General features: G+C 38.1%; 1 protein-coding gene across 1 annotated transcript; it reads right to left on the bottom strand.

The window, feature by feature from the left end:
- Positions 1–231: 231 nt before the first annotated feature.
- Positions 232–16591, bottom strand: LOC114037590 (cilia- and flagella-associated protein 299-like; the record flags this gene model as incomplete). The annotated part of the gene is made up of 2 exons (XM_027854505.1): positions 16477–16591; positions 232–362 (listed from the first exon to the last, which is right to left on the bottom strand). Coding segments are annotated over exons 1-2 (242 nt in total), but the record flags the coding sequence as incomplete, so codon positions are not given.
- Between the last annotated feature and the right edge of the window lie 539 nt (positions 16592–17130).

The raw sequence follows: 17130 nt of genomic DNA, 5'->3' as shown, positions 1-17130 counted from the left end.
TCTAGTGTATTTTTATAGTCGGCACATTCCAGCTGACTGATCTTCGTAGTTTGTTGAAATGTTTTTAGTTCTATCTGCATCAGCCTGTGCTTCTATAGATGAGAAAATCCAAAAAGATTGTGGGAGTGGGGGGAGGGGTTGGCTTTTCAGAAAGGTAAAAAATAGGAAGACATAAGTTTTTGAAATCTAAATGGTCCATATGTTGGGTTGGGTTGGGCAGCAGCCACTTACTTTTTCTGAGTCCTTTCTGCAAGTCTTGCTATCTCAATAGCTCCCTTCCTTGCTTCAAAATCTTCCCTTCTTGCGACTTCTCCACTCCCTCTGTAGCCCAGCTCCACCAGCTGGCGGGCCAGGTCTTCGTCCTAAAGAGAAACAAAACAAATCCCCCATATGTTTTCAGGGAAATTACACATTGATTTTTTTTAAATATTAGACCACTAGCAGATTTAGTTTACATAATTAAAGTTGATATTTGTTATTACAAATGAAACTTTTACAACTAAATCACAGTCAAAGCCACAATTTTCTCATCTGTAAAACAAGGAGGAGAAATAATCATCCTTTTACTACCAATCTCATGCGGATATTGTGATTTTCAAGTAAGTTCATGTTTATAAATAGTTTATATTCACGTATATGAGATTAAGTTCATAAAATATAAAGAGTTATTCAAATCTGAGGTTTTAATACTATTGTTACATGATCAAATTGGATCATCTACATAAAGTATATTGCAAACTCTACAATGCTATATAAATATTAGCTAGTAATATATTAGATGCAAAAATGCAATTCACCCTTTAAACAATGTATTTTTATACCTTTGATATATGGCATTCCCCCAAATATCCAACGTGCGATATGGATAGCATAAAACTCCAAATTTGTCTTTAGAGAGTGAAAAATAATAAATCATAGTTTAAAATGAATTCTGAGAAAAGTTGCATATACCTAATAGATTAACTTCTAAATAATGAAACTGGAGACAATATCACTTGTACATCAAGACAGCTTTCTTTGAGCGATTAAAAGTAATTACCACACAAAAATGAAAATATTGTTGCTTTCACAGATTCATCATTCCGATCATTTACTTCTGTGAACTCATTCTTATCTCTGAATTGGCAATTATTTGTTGTCATGGCATATTATAGTTTAATTGGAGCTGCTGAATTTCCCACTAAACTACAAAGATATTTTCATGTAGTGTCTCTACTAGTGAAAACAAAGAAATTGAAATTCAAGATGACCCCCTGAAGCTAGAAAGCACTAGGAAGGAGCTTTCATTTAATCTCATACATAACTGCACAGCAACATTAAGGTGTCTAGAACCTCATCATTACATGAAAAGACTCACTACTTTTTTTGTGTGAATACTGCAGCCCTCAATACAGATCACAGCCCTTCTATGCCTTATGATCATACTATCCTTGTGGAGAGGATAGAGAGATATGGATTAGACCAGGGGTGGGGAACCTGCGGTCTCGAGGCCGCAAATGGCCCTTTGACTGAATCCAAACTTCACAGAACAAATCCCCTTAATAAAAGGATTTGTTCTGTAAAACTCGGACTCAGTCAAAAGGCCACATCCAAAGTGATAGATTCAGACTGTCAGGATAGTCAAATTCAAAAGGTAATTGAGAATGGGCCAATATCAACATAGTAGAAGGACTTCATTGGATACCACAGGGATCTGTGCCAGGCTCTGCACTGTGTCATTCTTATCAATGACTTGGATAAAGGCATAGAAGAAATTTGAAGATGCCACCAAGCTGGGAGGGAAAGCTAATAGAATGGGTGACAGGACACAGTTCAAAAAAAAATCTTAACACGCTAGAGTACTGGGATGAAACCAATAAGGATTAGGTCAATAAAGATAAATATAAAGTCTTCGATTTGTGTCCCAGAAATCAGCTTCACAAGTATAAGATGGAGGAGACATGGATAGACAGGAATTGTTCTGGTGGAGAAGAGAGTGACTTGGTGCACTGACTGAAAGCTTAACATGGGCAGTGTGATGTGATGCTGACACAATCTTGGTCTGCGTTGAGATGGCTTCTAGAAATGGAACGGTGATAGTCCCATTGTATTCTGCCCTTGTCAGAGCTCATTTGGAATAGTGTGTTCACTTCTGGAAACCGCAGTTTAAGAAGGACATTGATGAACTAGAGAATATTCAGAGTAACAAGGATGATAAAGGGCCTTGAGTCCATATATGAGTATTGGTTGGAAGAAACTAGACATGTTTAGTCTGGAAAAAAAAAAAGACTAGGGTGCATGTGTGTGTATGTGTGTGTATGAGTGTGTGTGTGTGTGTGTGTGTGTGTGTGTGTGTCTGTGTATGGAACATGACAGCTGCCTTCACGTATTTGAAGGGTGGCTATCATGTGGTGGAAAGGACAAAACTTGTCCAGATTAACTTCAGAAGGCAGAACAGAGAATAATGTGTGGAGGTTACAAAAAAGCTAATTTAACTTAAGTGCTCCCACTTTGAAAGTTGTCTTGTAAAATGTATGCACTGTCCCCCTCTTCTGGGGCCTGGCTTCTGCATTTTCCCCTTAGGATTCTAGAGGTACTCTGAGGGAGTTGGGGTGCCTCTCCTTTAAAAAAATAGATGGAGTCCTTATTGGCTGTGTTCCCCCATTTATATAGTAGTGATTTAACATTAATATTTACAGAAAAAGAATTTTAAAGACATAACCAGAACAAACATATAAACATTTCTCCCCATGGCGGAGATAGGGCATACTCTTCTGTATACCATCCCTATCTCTGAGGGAGTAGTCTCAGACTGAGGTAGTAGCTCAATTCCTAATCGATCCCACCAAGTTCTTATTCAATTGTGGCATCACTAATTGGCTGAATCCTTCCACTGGGCTGAGGTCCCCAAGGTCATTTCCAAAGATCTCTCCTTATGACTCAGGGGATTTATTTTGTGCTGACTGTAAAATCCAACATGTATTTCAATCCCCAGATTCCCGTACCTTGCTCCCTGAAAGTCAAAGACCTTCCTTCACCAGACACCACGATTGAACGTGTCTTTAAAATCTCTCAGAAGCAAATGAGGCAAAGAGATCAGAGCCAAAGGTGACAGGTTGTTTTGGATTGGATGCCTCTGCAGCCAATCAGGCAGCCTCCTCTTCAACATCCGTTTAGACAACTGGAATCAGTTATGGGATGCCCATACATGCTCCACAGGAGGTCTCTTCAAGGCACTTCCCTTACATGTCATCACATTTCTTCTGGAAGCAGGCTTCCCAAGTTCTCCATGGAGAGATGCCACTCAGACACACACACCAGACCCCACTTAGAATTATTCTTAAAACAACCCCAGTTTCTAACTAAAAATTGCCTACTTTCTCTAGTAATCATAAGGCACTCTGCTTTTTGGTGTCCAAGAAGGCATTACCTAACTGTAGTCAGTCAACAAACATTTATTAAGCATTTGCTATGTGCCTGGCATTGTGTCAAAGAAACTAGTTTAACCCAGATGACCCTTAAATGGTCCCTGTAACAGAGTGGGCTTTCCTCTTTACTTCAGCAACTGCAAGGTATCCCAGTTTTGGCATTCAATAAGGTTTAGACGCCCATCAAGCATCTTGATACTAACTCTGTCTACATTTGATGTTTCCTTTTGATTGGTAGATGAAATCACTCTAGGTGTCGAAGGACTTTTGAGTAACTTGTAGAAGTTAACTCTGAAATTAAGCAGTGTGTCTAATTGAGCTTTTCAGCAATCGTATCCATCAACCCAAATATTAGTCTTTATTAAAACAATCCAGAATAAAACCCATGAAACAACGAGGCAGGAGAGATAGACTTTAACAGTAGATATAATATTGAATACCTAGCAAATAAGAAGTCCTGACTAAGCCACTAATTTTTACACCTCAATCTTCTTAAGTGGAAAACTACAAGATATCAAATGTGATTTTCCAAATGCAACAAACCGCGAAACTGAAAAGAATACACCTGGCTATATTATTCTTAAAGCAATTACTATACTACCTATAGGAGTAAGTGGAAGTTATTTTTTTAACGCAAAACAAATGTAGCATAGTGTCCACAGAGAGCTGGTTTCGGAGTCAGGAAGACCTTGAGTTAATTCTTATCTCTAACACGTAGCTGTGATGAGCAAGTTACTTATAAATTACAAGAGCAGTGCTAATCTGCGCTGGTAGAAGAGGATGCTTTATGGATATTCCCCACATCAACAAAACCAATAAGGTCCAGTTAGAAGAAGAAGGAGGAAGAGGAGGAAGAGGAGGAGGAGAAATTGCTAAGTTGTTAATCTGGAGAGCAGAGTAACATGCAGAATAATGACATTCGTTATTTGCCTTCAAGCAAATACATTTGCTTTTTTTTTTTTTAAATGTTCTGTTTACACGTGCAATACAAAACTGGGCAAATGCTTCCACCTAGTGGAATTAACATATAATAAGAGAAAATGAGGTAAAGCCCTATCCTCAGCCCCCTACTCCCCGCAAGGTTGCATCACTGTAGGTTTAAATTCTATTACAATTCTAGCAGATAACAAGTTAATTTTTTAAGATAACACAATTATGTCTACCACCTCATAAAATTTCTGTGCTCAAGGCTCATGCTAGTTTTGTAGACAATGGCGCTCCAGTGAAGCCTAGTGTAGCCCTGCTTACAAAGGACAAACATTTTTTTTCTCTCTCCCCTTGGCAGCCAGTGGGACAGTCTTCACAGAGAAGTTGTTTAAGAAATGTCATTGATAAGGATAGGCGCTGGCTCTGTGATCTGATGAGCTAAGGGACCACATGATGAGAGACTTTCCCTACCAATGAAGGTTAGCGCCCACTTTGCAAGTTGTAGTCTTAACTGCTTAGAACTTTGAGAAGTTAAATGACTAGTCCAGAGTCACACAGCCATCATTTATCAGAAACAGGACTTGAACCCAGGAGTTCCAAATCTAGCACCCTATCTATCCACTATGACATGCTTTCCCCTGCAAATGGTATTGGCTCATATCAAGCAAAATAAAAAGACCACAGCAGGTTTTATCTTTAGAATAGATTAGAGAGAAATTTTCCCACTTAACTTTGATTAAATAATTGCTTTTCTCTAACGGATTTGAATATTCTCAAGGATATTATTCTGAGATAATTCTGAGGCAAGTACTTTAAAATCAAATTTGGCATCAAATTTAATTTTAAAGTTAACCTTGCTGTTCATCCTTCATTTTTGAAGTGGATCAGTGACATCATGGAGTGATGTCTTAGCTCATGAGTGAACTGGACCTAGGTGAACCAGAGTTGCACACAGTCATCGGCTTCACCCTCCTCTCTTCCAGAGTCATCAAAGTCCAGTGGGAAGACAAGAGTTAGGACAACTGGACAATTTTTTGGGTGATGGCCCAGAATGACCCTCGATATCTTTGATGTCTGACCAAGCTCTAAGTACTCCATAGCACCTGCTTCAGCCACCTTCATGGTGGTTGGAAAAAATTGTTTGAATGTGCCATTCCTCCCTTCCTGGAGGTGAGAGGTCCACAGGGGTTACACATTGCATATGGTTTCTGAATTCATCGATCAGTTGGGCTGTGTCATGTGTCCAGGAAGGTGTTAGCCTCTCCTAACCCTGGGTAATGGGGAACTCAGCTCGCCTCCTCCTCTAACTTTGTAAACAAGAAACTGAATGGTGTGATGATAACATGAACAAAGCCTGCTTCTGGGGCAGCTAGGCGGGCACAGTGGACAGAGCACTAGCCCTGGAGACAGAGGGCCTGAGTTCAAATTTGTCTTTTCACACTTAACACTTACTAGCTGTGTGACCTTGGGCAAGTCACTTAACTCTGATTGCCTTGCCAAAAAAAAAAAAAAACCTGCCTCTGACAATGACTAATTGTGTGATTTTGGGCAAATCTCTTAAATTTGGGGAGCTTTAGTTTTGTCATCTGTAAAATGAGAGGAATATGACTCTAAGTTAAAAGGTTAAAAGGTTATATTCTCTGGAAATGGAAATACCCAGAAAACATACTCTTTCCCCTATTATTAATAATCTCATAAGCTCCAAAATCAAAGAATTATATGACTGGACATCTGGGGTCCTAGTCTTAATTCTACCCATATAATATCTTGGCTAAACATTTCAAACCCTTCCACTTTCATGACCTTGTTTATAGATTTTTCTATAAGTAACTTAATTGTCTCTGTGAAGTTGAATGATTCTTTTTACTCTACTATTTAATTACAATATTTTATCAATAACAATTTGTGAGGACAACAACAAGATCAATTCCATTTGGGAGCCTTCTTGACAATTAGAACAGATATGACATTTATGAAATCACAAGGACAATTATGAGTCAAAATGTTTCAGACTGTAAAATGTAAATATCCCACTTTGAGAGTGTAAACACAGAAACCACAAAGTGTACGGCATCATTGCCATTTTTTTTCTCTATCGCTTAATCCATTCCCCTATTTAAACCTTTGAAAATATAAATCAACGCCATGTAGAAAAGGAGCTCATGGACTGTTACCTCTGCTTGGCTTATGTGACTATGACTCAGCACCTCGTTTTTGATAGGAAAAATAAAATAACGAGTTTACTTCCACTGAGTAATCAACTTGCTGGGGTTCCAATGCATTTCTGGAACCTCTGTGATTCGATGACTCAAGATTCACCTGAGAAAATAAAAATGAAGACTTGGCTGAATGACCCTATCTACATGTTCAAACTGGTGAACCCTGTGGGTAATCAATGGTCTGGCCTCTCTGGACCATGACAAACATGCTCATCCATCTGGCAATATCCAAGTTAATAGCTTCAGTACCAGCTCATATTTCTATATCTAAGAAGCAAACAATGCCCAAGGCTGCCCCAAGACACAAGAAACACTTCTTGTATTTGAAACAAAACAAAACAAAATAAAACCTGAGTGGTCCTAAAGCAATCCCATGTCACTCTCAGAAATGCATGTAATCACATGGAGGGCATTTTACTCCTCCACAATTTGGTTCCTAACTATGCTTCCATCTTTATTTCACACTTCCTTTCATGAGTTCTCTATACCAGCAAAAATAGAAATTCTAGCCCTTTCTCAGTCTTAGCACTCCATTTCTCATCTCCAGGAATTTTCCTGGAATACTCCCTCCTCATCTCTCAGAATCCTTGTTTTCCCTCAAGGCTCAGAACTAGTACCACCTTCTCTCTCTGTGCTCTGATTTAATCGGTTGTTCATTCTCTTCCCCATCTCAAATTTGCCTTGTATGTTGCTTATTGCATTTTCTCCACTTCCTCTAAGGAGCACATAAATCCCTTGAGATCTGGCACTGTTTTTTCTCTCTTTATGTCCCCAGTGCCTAGGAGAGTGCTTTGGACATTTATTTTTTTCAGACTGGGTCTGTGATTTCATTGGTAGGGGTGGTGGTGGTGGGATGTGGTATTATGTATCCACTCCTGGGAGCATTAGAAACCTTCATTCTGCAAAGTATTTTGCTGATTCCACCAAAATAATGTAACCAACACTGGAAGATCCGCTGCTGCTCAGTAGGCACTTAAGTACATATAGCTTCTCATTCTTTGGGTCATCTAGCTACCTGTAGATTAGCTTAACCTATTAGATGGGAAGATTGATATGCTTCCAATCTTAACTGTTTCACTATTCCCAAGATCTATAGAACGTCACAATAGTTGTACAGGAGTCTTTCCTTTGAAATGGGGCCACCACCACCACCAATAACAACAACTTTGGAAGAAAATGTCACATTCGTCCTTTAGCCCAAGCCCTGGGTCATACATTACTTCAAATCTAGCCAGGCTTCTCCACCAGTTTTTTTTTTTAATTTTTCTGACATTAAATCAAGTTAAGAAGCCTTTTAAGTGTTTTAAAACTTGATGTACTCAATATGCATTGAGGTAATTTTCTTTGTGTCTTTCAAAAATTTGGAATGTTCTTCATGGACAGTTGTGATAATTTTACTTCATCATTTGTTTCTTTAAACAACAGGTCTATTCTTATCCTTTGCACTTGGACTGTAACAAGACCTTTTCTCTAGTTTTACAATGCTGAAAAATTCTACTATAATGAGTTTGAAGGCAGAGAGAAATCTACCTATAGGTACTAGTGCAAATTATTCTTTGAGCACAGTAAAGAAGTGCCTTACTGATGAGCTAAGATTCTGGGAAAATGAAATAAAATGAGGGGGAAGGACTAACTCTGGTGGAAAGACTGTTTCTCCTCCTCAAGGTGCCAGTATCCAGGGTAGGGCATATTTTCTCCTTGGGGCAGTCCTCCAATGGACTTATCCATTATTCCAAACTGTCACTCTTAAGGTCATGTTGCTGTGATATCTCTCTCCTGCCATGACTGTATCTGATCATAAGTGGCTTCAACAAGACCACTCGTGGAGCAATGCTGGTGTATGCCAGCTGAAGGGAGATTTTGAGGACAGCATAAGATTTATCTGAATTACTTACAAGGTCAAGATTTGGAAGGACAGAAAATGAAATTTGAGTTGGAGTGCTGGCCTGCATGAGTACCAATGGTTACAGGATAGAAGGTTGCAGTGAAGGCCAAGAATATGCTAAGTTCAGGAGGAGTGATGGTTGGGGAGAGAGGTAATGGTACTAGGTGGTGATGGGATAGAGGGAATTCAGAGTTTTTAATCAATGAAATAGAAACTTGTGGATGATTGTAAGACGGAGTGCCTCACAATACCTACCAGGCCCTGGGCTAGGTTCCTGGACACACTCAGGGCTGTCATTAGTACAGCAGTTAGGGCTGGGAAGTGGAGGGCTGTGCCAAGACCCTGAGGAGCTAGGCCTGGAAGGAGACTTTGAACATTCTAATCACCTACCTTCATCAGTGGACTTCCTCACATCCACTGATGCTCTGCCTGAACTCTCCCCAGTGGTTAGAGCACTCCCATCCCTTCTTAATCTCCCCCCATCCCAGGGATACTGAATGCCTAATTACCAAGGAACAAATTGCCTTTTCCACCATCCACTTAAACTTTTCTATCCCCGCCTCCATATATAATTCAATATCTTCTTGCTCCTTCCACTATGCCCCAGGAAACTTGCTTTCTATAATGAATAGACCAGATCTGGTCGTTATTATTTGCCAATATTTTTAGGATATCCTACCTTCTTTCTTGATGAATTCATTCCCTGGTTCACAGTTCCATTCTCCAGAAATATTCCTGCCCTCATACTAAGTGACCTTAACATTCATGCTATTGTTTTCTCGAATACCCCAAATTCCCATTCCCTTAATCTATTCAACACCTGTGACTTGTTCCTTGTTTACTTCAGCTACACATGCATGGCCAAAAGTCTGCTGTTTTGTAGGGTGTATTCTTGTTCAACTACAGTTTAGATAAGATTTACTTTAAAGACTTACATGCACTGATGCAGAGTGAAGTGAGCAGAACCAAGAGAACATTGTACCCAGAAACAGCAATAGTGTGTGATGAACTGTGAATGACTTAGGTATTCTCAGCAATACAGTGGTCCAGGGCAATCTGAAAGGACCCATGATGAAACATGCTATCTACCTCCAGAGAAAGAACTGATATTATCTGAATACAGACTGAAGCATGCTATTTTTCACTTTCTTTCTTTCTTTCATTCATCCTTTTTTATTGTTGTTTGAGTCTTCTTATACAAAATGACTAATATGGAAATGTTTTACATGATTGCTATATAACCTATATCATATTGCTTACCATCTTAGTGAAGGAGGAGGAGAGAGAGGAGGGAAGAACAAAATTTAGAACTCAAAACTTTAAAAAATGGTAAAAATCGCTTTAACTTGTAATTGCGAAAATATTTTTAAAAAGATTGTCTTTGAGGTCCTTCAAAACTCTGATATTCTGGGATTAATGCCTACTGGTGATTAGCTTATGAGTTTTTAGGAATGGAACAGAAATCTATTTCCAAATCTAGTCCCCAAGTCATTGGAGCTGGGCAGGGCATCATTTTGATAGTGTTCTCTAGGGAAAATCACTTTTTGTATTTGATTATGGCCCCAGGAACATTTATTTTAACTAAAAGGAAGAAATAACAAATGCTGTATTACTTTCAGGTTTTGAGGGGGAAAAGGAATTTAATTTTTTCCCTTAAAATTGTAATTTGTCTTAGTCTTAAGAGAGCTTTCTGAGCCTCAAGAATATTAAATGACTTGGCATCAGACGTGAAACCTCTATTTTAAGGAGTTACCAGGCCAGACATGTCTTTCCTCTCTGGGTTCCACTCCTGACTCTTTAAATTTTCTCCACCACAACATAAAAGCCTTTTTACCCTGGAAGTTAACTCCTGAGTGAATCTTAAATACGGCTCCTTTCTCTGATTGACTGGTTCCTCTGAGAACCTATGTTTTAAGGAGAGGTCCCAGGCTAGCCATATCTTCATTCCTCTCTGGGCTCCCCTTCTGGCTACAGAATTTTTTTCTCTATCATCTTCCTACGTTGGCTCTTTCCTTTCTTCCCCTAGACCAGGAATGGGGAACCTATGGCCTTGAGGTCACATATAGCCGCCTAGATCCTGAAGTGTGGCCCTTTGACTGAATCCAAACTTCACAGAAGATTTAAAAGAATTTCTTCTGTGAAGTTTGGATTCAGATTTGTTCTGAGGCTGTAGGTTCCCCACCCCTGCCCTAGACCCTCCTCCAGCTATTCAGCTTCCTTTTATGTGTGGGCTTCCTCCATTAGAGTGTAAGCTCCTTGAGGGCAGGGACTATCTTTCTTCTTGCTTGAGTTTGTGTTCCCAGCACTTAGCACAATGTCTGAATGATTAACAAATGCTTGTCAATTTGTTGACTTGACCCAGCTGTTAAATGCCAAAGGCAGAATCCGAACCCAGCTTTTCCTGATGCTAAGTATATCGACTGAATCTACCTCTTAATATTTTGAAAATTACATTTTCAAAACCCAAAGACCTTCTTAAATAATTAAGGAAAAAATGAATAATTTTACTTCAAAAATATGCCTTCAGAAATAAAGGAATCAGTTGTATCTTTACCCTTAATTGAGGAATATATATCGCTTCTAGATCTGGTTAGTGAAATCTTATCTGCAGAGACTGAAATCACTTTAAAATGTGTCCCCACCCAATTTCATAAGAAAGACACCACCTACAAAACTAATGAAGATAAAATGAAAATGGAAAAATTAACTAGGTAAAAAAAAATCTCTGCAGCAAATTCCAAGATAAATAAGGAATTGATTTAAATTTTTAAGAATATGATTCATTCCCCAACTGATAAATGGTCAAAAGACATGAGCAGGCAATTCTCAAAGGAAGAAAGCCAAGCTATCAACAACCATTTGAAAAAATGCTCCAAATCATTAATAATTAGAAAAACCGCAAAAATAAAGTAACTCTGAGGTTCTATCTCAAACCCAACAGATTTGCAATGATAATAACAACAACCAAAAGGAAAATGAAAAATATTGGAGAAGTCATGGGAAAACAGCCACGTTAATTTACTGTGAATTTTGTAATGGAACTCTGAATTCACTACATTTTGGAGATGAATTGGGAAAATATGCCCACAAAGTCACTAAACTTTGATCCAATGATACTTTTACTAGGCTTATATCCTAAAGGCATCAAAGAAAGAGGAAAAGGAACCAAAGTATAAAAATATCTAAATAGCTCTTTTTGTAGTGGCAAAGGACTAGAAATGAAGGGGGATGTCTATCAATTGAGGAATGGCTAGATAAATTACAGTACATGAATGTAATGAAATATTACTGTACTATAATGATGAAAGAGATGGATTCAGAGAAACCTAGGGAGACTTGTATGAACTGATGCAGAGTAAGGTGAACAGGAGAATGATTTATACAATACCATGTGTCATTATAAAGTCAACAACTTTGAAAACCTTAAGAACTCTGATCAATTAAACACAATTCCAGAGGACTGATGATGAACTATACTACCTTTCTGTCTTTTTTTACATTAAAATTAATTTTTGTAATAAAACAAGCATTTCCATAACATAGTACAATAAAAAAGATGATTGCACATGAAACTGCAAATCTGCTATGTGCAATTTGCTATTCCTTTCAAATGTATAACAAAATTATCATGTATTTTTTTCCTTTTCTTTTTCTTTCCTCCCCACTCATCCCCTTAGAGATAGCTACCATTAGACACAGACATATATATATATGCATATATACACACATACACATATACATATATGTATGTGTGTATATATACACATGTATGTATATATATGCATATATGTAAAATTGTTCTATACATTCTATTTATCAGTTCTTTCTCTAGATGCAAATAGCATCTTTCTTCATATGTTCTTTATAGTTAATTTGGTTATTTGTAATAGTCAAAAGTAAAAAAAATAGTCACTCAAAGTCATTATTAAAACAATATCGCTGTTACTGTATGCAATGTCCTCTTGGTTCTGCTCATTTCACTCTTTATTATTTCATATGTCTTTCTATATTTTTCTAAGATCATTGAGCTTACCATTTCTCATAGCACAGTAGTATTCCATCACAATCATATACCACAACTTGTCCAGTCATTCCCCAATTGATGGACATCCCTGCACAATTTCCAGTTCTTTGTCACCACAAAGAGAGCAGCTATAAACATTTTAGAACATATAGATTCTTTTTTCCTTTCTCCCTAATCATTTTTGGAAATAGACCTAGTAGTAGTATTACTGGGTCAAAGGGTATTCAAGTGTGGGGAACCTGCGGCCTCAAGGCCACATGTGCCCTCTAGTGAAGGTGACGCCCTTTGACTGAATCCAAACATTACAGAACAAATCCCTGAAGTTTGGATTCAGTCAAAAGGCCACATTTGAGGACCTAGAGGGCCAAATGTGGCCTCAAGGCTGCAGGTTCCCCACTCTGGAGGTATTACCCTTTGGGCATAATTCCAGATTGCGCTACAAAATGGTTGGATCAGCTCACAATTCCACCAACAATGAATTCATGTCCCAATTTTTCCACATCCCCTCCAATATTTGTCACTTTCCCCTTCTATTATTTTGGCCAGTATATAGGTGTAAAGTGATATCTCCAAGTTGTTTTAATCTGCATTTCTCTAATCTATAATGGTTTAGAACATTTTTTCATATGACTATAAATTGTTTTGATTTCTTCATGAAAAGCTGCCTGTTCATATCCTTTGATCATTTATCAATTGTGGAATGACTCCCATTCTTATAAATTTGACAAAGTTCTTTATATATTTTAGATATGAGACCTTTATCTGATAAACTGTCTATAAAATCCCCCCCTAATTTTCTGCTTTCCTTCTGATCTTGGCTACAATTGTTTTATTTATTCAAAAACTTTATTTTAATGTAATAGATATTATCCATTTTACACCTAACCTTGCTCTCTTTCTGTTGTTTCTTTATAAATTATTCACCTATTAATAAATCGGATATGTAATCTGTTCCAGGTTCTTCTAATTTTCCTGCAAAATCTCTCTTTTTATCTAGGTCATGTATCCTTTTTCACCTTGCTAAATGGTGTAAGATATTGGTCTATGCCCAGTTTCTGTCATGATTTCCAGTTTTCCTACCTTTTTTTTTTAACCAGATAATGAATTCTCATCCCAAAATCTTAAGTCTTTACACTTATCAAATACAAGGTTATTATGTTTATTTGCTGCTGTAAATTGTATGTCTACTCTATTCTGTTCATCTACCTTTCTATTTCTTAGCTGGTACCAGATAGTTATGATAATTATTGCCTTATAATATAGTTTAAGATCTGGTACTGCTAAACTTCCTTCCTTTACTTTTTTTTTATTATTTCCTTTGATATTCTTGACTTTTTGTTTTCTGTTATTGCTACCCTTTTTTGACAGAAAAGTGATAGACTCAAGGCACAAAATGAGACATGTATTTTTGGACATGGACCATATGGGAAGTTGTTTTTAACTGTATGTGTGAGTGTATATACATATATACCTGTATATATATGTGGATGCATGATAGACAGACAGACAGACAGATAGATAGATAGGTAGATAGATAGATAGATTTGTAACATAGGTCTTTTTTTTTCCTTTTAAATTGTAAAGTGAAAGTAGAAGCTGAAGAAAATAACTGAAAAATAAAATACAACAAAAGACTGAAAAACATCACCTAAATGTAATCTACTTTGAGCCCTTCCAGCTTTAAGATTTCATGATTCAGGATCATGTTGAGTTTTATAACAATATTGTAAAGATAAACTTAGTTGATATTATTAAAAGGATTTTCTTAAAGTTTCTCCATAAGTTTTTTTTCCCTCCACATTCTTCCATTTTTATAAAGCTAAATATGATTGGGTTAGGGGTAAGCAGAATGGTATAGTGGATATAGAGCTAGCCTTTAAGCCAGGAAGGTGTGGGTTTAGGTCCCCCACATCGCTTAACCTCTCTGTGACGTTAGACAACTTTTTAAGATTATTATTCCATCATTATTATTATTAGATTTGGTAAAACAAAAAAAAAGAATTTTATTAACAAGAGTCCTTAACACCAATAAAATCACAGGTCTAGGATGTTCTTAATTCAAGTAAAGAAAAAAAAATTATTAAGACAGGGACTGAGGATTTTTTTTTTTGGTACTGGTTTGAATTGTTGTATTAGAATTATATTACAAACCATTATTATGCTATTATATTATATAATCAATGTATTGAAGTATGCTATAATGTGTTTGTGTATGTCTATATTATAAAATATAAATTATGTTAAAATTATTATATTAGATAAATTATAAACCTATTTTTATAACTGTTTTCTATCTTAGATTTTAGTATAAAAATAATAACAACTCCAATGATATTTCTGGTCTGTACCTGAGATTTTGTACCTCTAAGAAAGGGGTGCTCAACTTTTTTTAATGTCATTGACCTCTTTGTCACTGGAGAAGCCTATGCACTCCTCAGAATAATGTTTTTAAATGCATAAAATATGTAGTATTATTGAAACACATCAAAATACTTTTTTTAAAAGAACAAGTTCACAGACCCAACATTAAGAACCCCCATGCTAATAATATAAAAATTAATTTTCTTTAACGCAGCTCATCTCAAAACATGGTCTGGGGATACCCAGGGTCCCTGGAACCTTTTCTGGGAGTTCACAAGGTCAAAATTGTTTTCATAATAATACTAAGATGTTTTTGTTTCTAATGTGGTAAATAGTGATAGCTATCACCCCACAAACAAAAGCTCTTGGAGGGGCTCAATAATTTTAAAGAGTGTGAAGGGGTCTTAAGACCAAAAAGTTTGAGAATGCTATTTTAGCCAGCATGGTGAAAATGGGGAAAGAAAGAAAGGAGACATCTTTTGCACCTTGGATAGCAAATTATTTTAAAGCGATATTTTATAGTCATAACTATTTTCATTGAAATATTCTATCCACATTATTAACAATCATCAGTTCCCTACGTTAAAATCTGAAGTTGGCCTGTTTTGTTTGATGCATCTGTGATAGTAATTACAAAGAAGACGATCCCTAGACTTCTGTAATAGAGGGGAAGAGAGAGATTTAAGTTCTGACATACAATTCGCTAGTCTAGAAGTTGCCTCCTCCCCAGATAATCATCAGGCATGGAGTGATTTGTAAGCAGTGAGACTAATTCTGCTTTCTTCACTCACAGAAAGGTAGTTTAGCCACGGTAAGATTCTAATGAAGGTAAGGTTCACTGAAAGTGAAAACTTGAAGCTTTGAGGTCCTTATTTTCCAAATTAGAAAACTGAGGATCAGGGAGATGAGTCCCCCTTGTCCTCACTCACACAGAGCCAGCATTCAGACCCAGATTTCCCAATACTCCTTGCAGGAAGCTTTGTTCCCTCACTCCACTGCCCCTGTAATATATAAACTCTAAGAAGGCAAGAACTTTTTTATTGTTGTGTTTGAACCCCCGGAGTCAATTTATTATATAGCTTGTACCACATAGTAGTTTTTTTAAAACTGCTTTTGATTGATCCCAGTGGAAAGGGCGCAGGCTCTGGCGTCAGAGGAGCAAGTTCAGACACTGCCTCTGACATTTACTACCTGGGTGATTTGAGGCACGTCACTGACCTCTCTGAGTGTCCATTTTCTCATCTGTTGAATGAAGGTGTTGTATTAGACGGCCTCTGAGACTCTTCCCATCTCCAAACCTGTAATTCTGTGATTTGCCTCAACAAAGGACAAACCCCAGGGATGGCTGGAGCTGACTGTCATTTGCGGGGCTGGGAAAAGATGGGGAGCCAAGACCCCGGGGGGGGGCGGGAAAGGAGGGGAGGGAATGCTTCAGGCCTGCCCTCCCCTCTAATTCACTACCCCTCAATCACAAGCCGCCCTGACTGCCACCTCTTTTAGAGGATGCATCCGTCTCTGTGCTGGCTAGCGGCACGGGTGCACGCGTGGCTGTGCTTCTCTGCGCTGGGGTGAAGCAGGCTGCAGCAGTTTTTTCCCGGGGTGTTGACAGAGCCTGGTAGGCTTCTCCAGTGGGTGGTCCAGCACCTCACTTACCTCCAGGTAATAGAGGTCCAGTGTGGTAATCTGCGAGTCCAGAAAATCTTCATAAGTATTAAACTGGGTGACTATGTTGTCCACGACCGACACCCCCTCTTCATGCTCCATTGTGGTTACTAAGGGCGCGGCGTCCTTAGCAACCTGGAGCCCGGAGGAAGCTAAAGTAGCCCAGCTCTCCTCCGGCCCTCTTAATCACCTGGGGGAAGGGGGTCCTCCCTCCCCAGGCACTCGCTGCTTCTCCAGATCCCTAAGCCCGTCTCACTTTGTCCTGTTCTAGTTTTCTTAGAGGTTCTAGATCGAACTGCACCTTCGTACATTCCGACCTTTGCTTCACGTTCCATGAAGCTCCAAGGTTGGATATTTACTTGTCCCAAGTTCATTAATGAGCCGAAGTCATGTCAGAGGTAGGAAAAATGGAAAATAGAGCGAGACATACAAGAAAAGCTAAAATGAAGGGGAAATGTTGCGTCATAAAGTACGAACACAGATGCAACCCCTCGGTTTGGTCTTTAAATGCCATTTGCAGAAGTCTAGGAGTGTAACATCAGTAAGGATGCAATGAGGGTGATTTAAGTGGATGAAATCTGCACCGCTGGTCAAGCTCAGGTGTTACAGAGATGTTCTCCTCCTCCCCTTTCCTCTCTCTCCACC

The sequence above is a fragment of the Vombatus ursinus genome, unplaced genomic scaffold (assembly GCF_900497805.2).
Source record: "Vombatus ursinus unplaced genomic scaffold, bare-nosed wombat genome assembly UNPS02010461.1, whole genome shotgun sequence".
Classification (NCBI taxonomy): Eukaryota; Metazoa; Chordata; class Mammalia; order Diprotodontia; family Vombatidae; genus Vombatus; species Vombatus ursinus.
The sequence above is the reverse complement of the archived record's forward strand: the minus strand, read 5'-3'. Positions and strand labels throughout refer to the sequence as shown.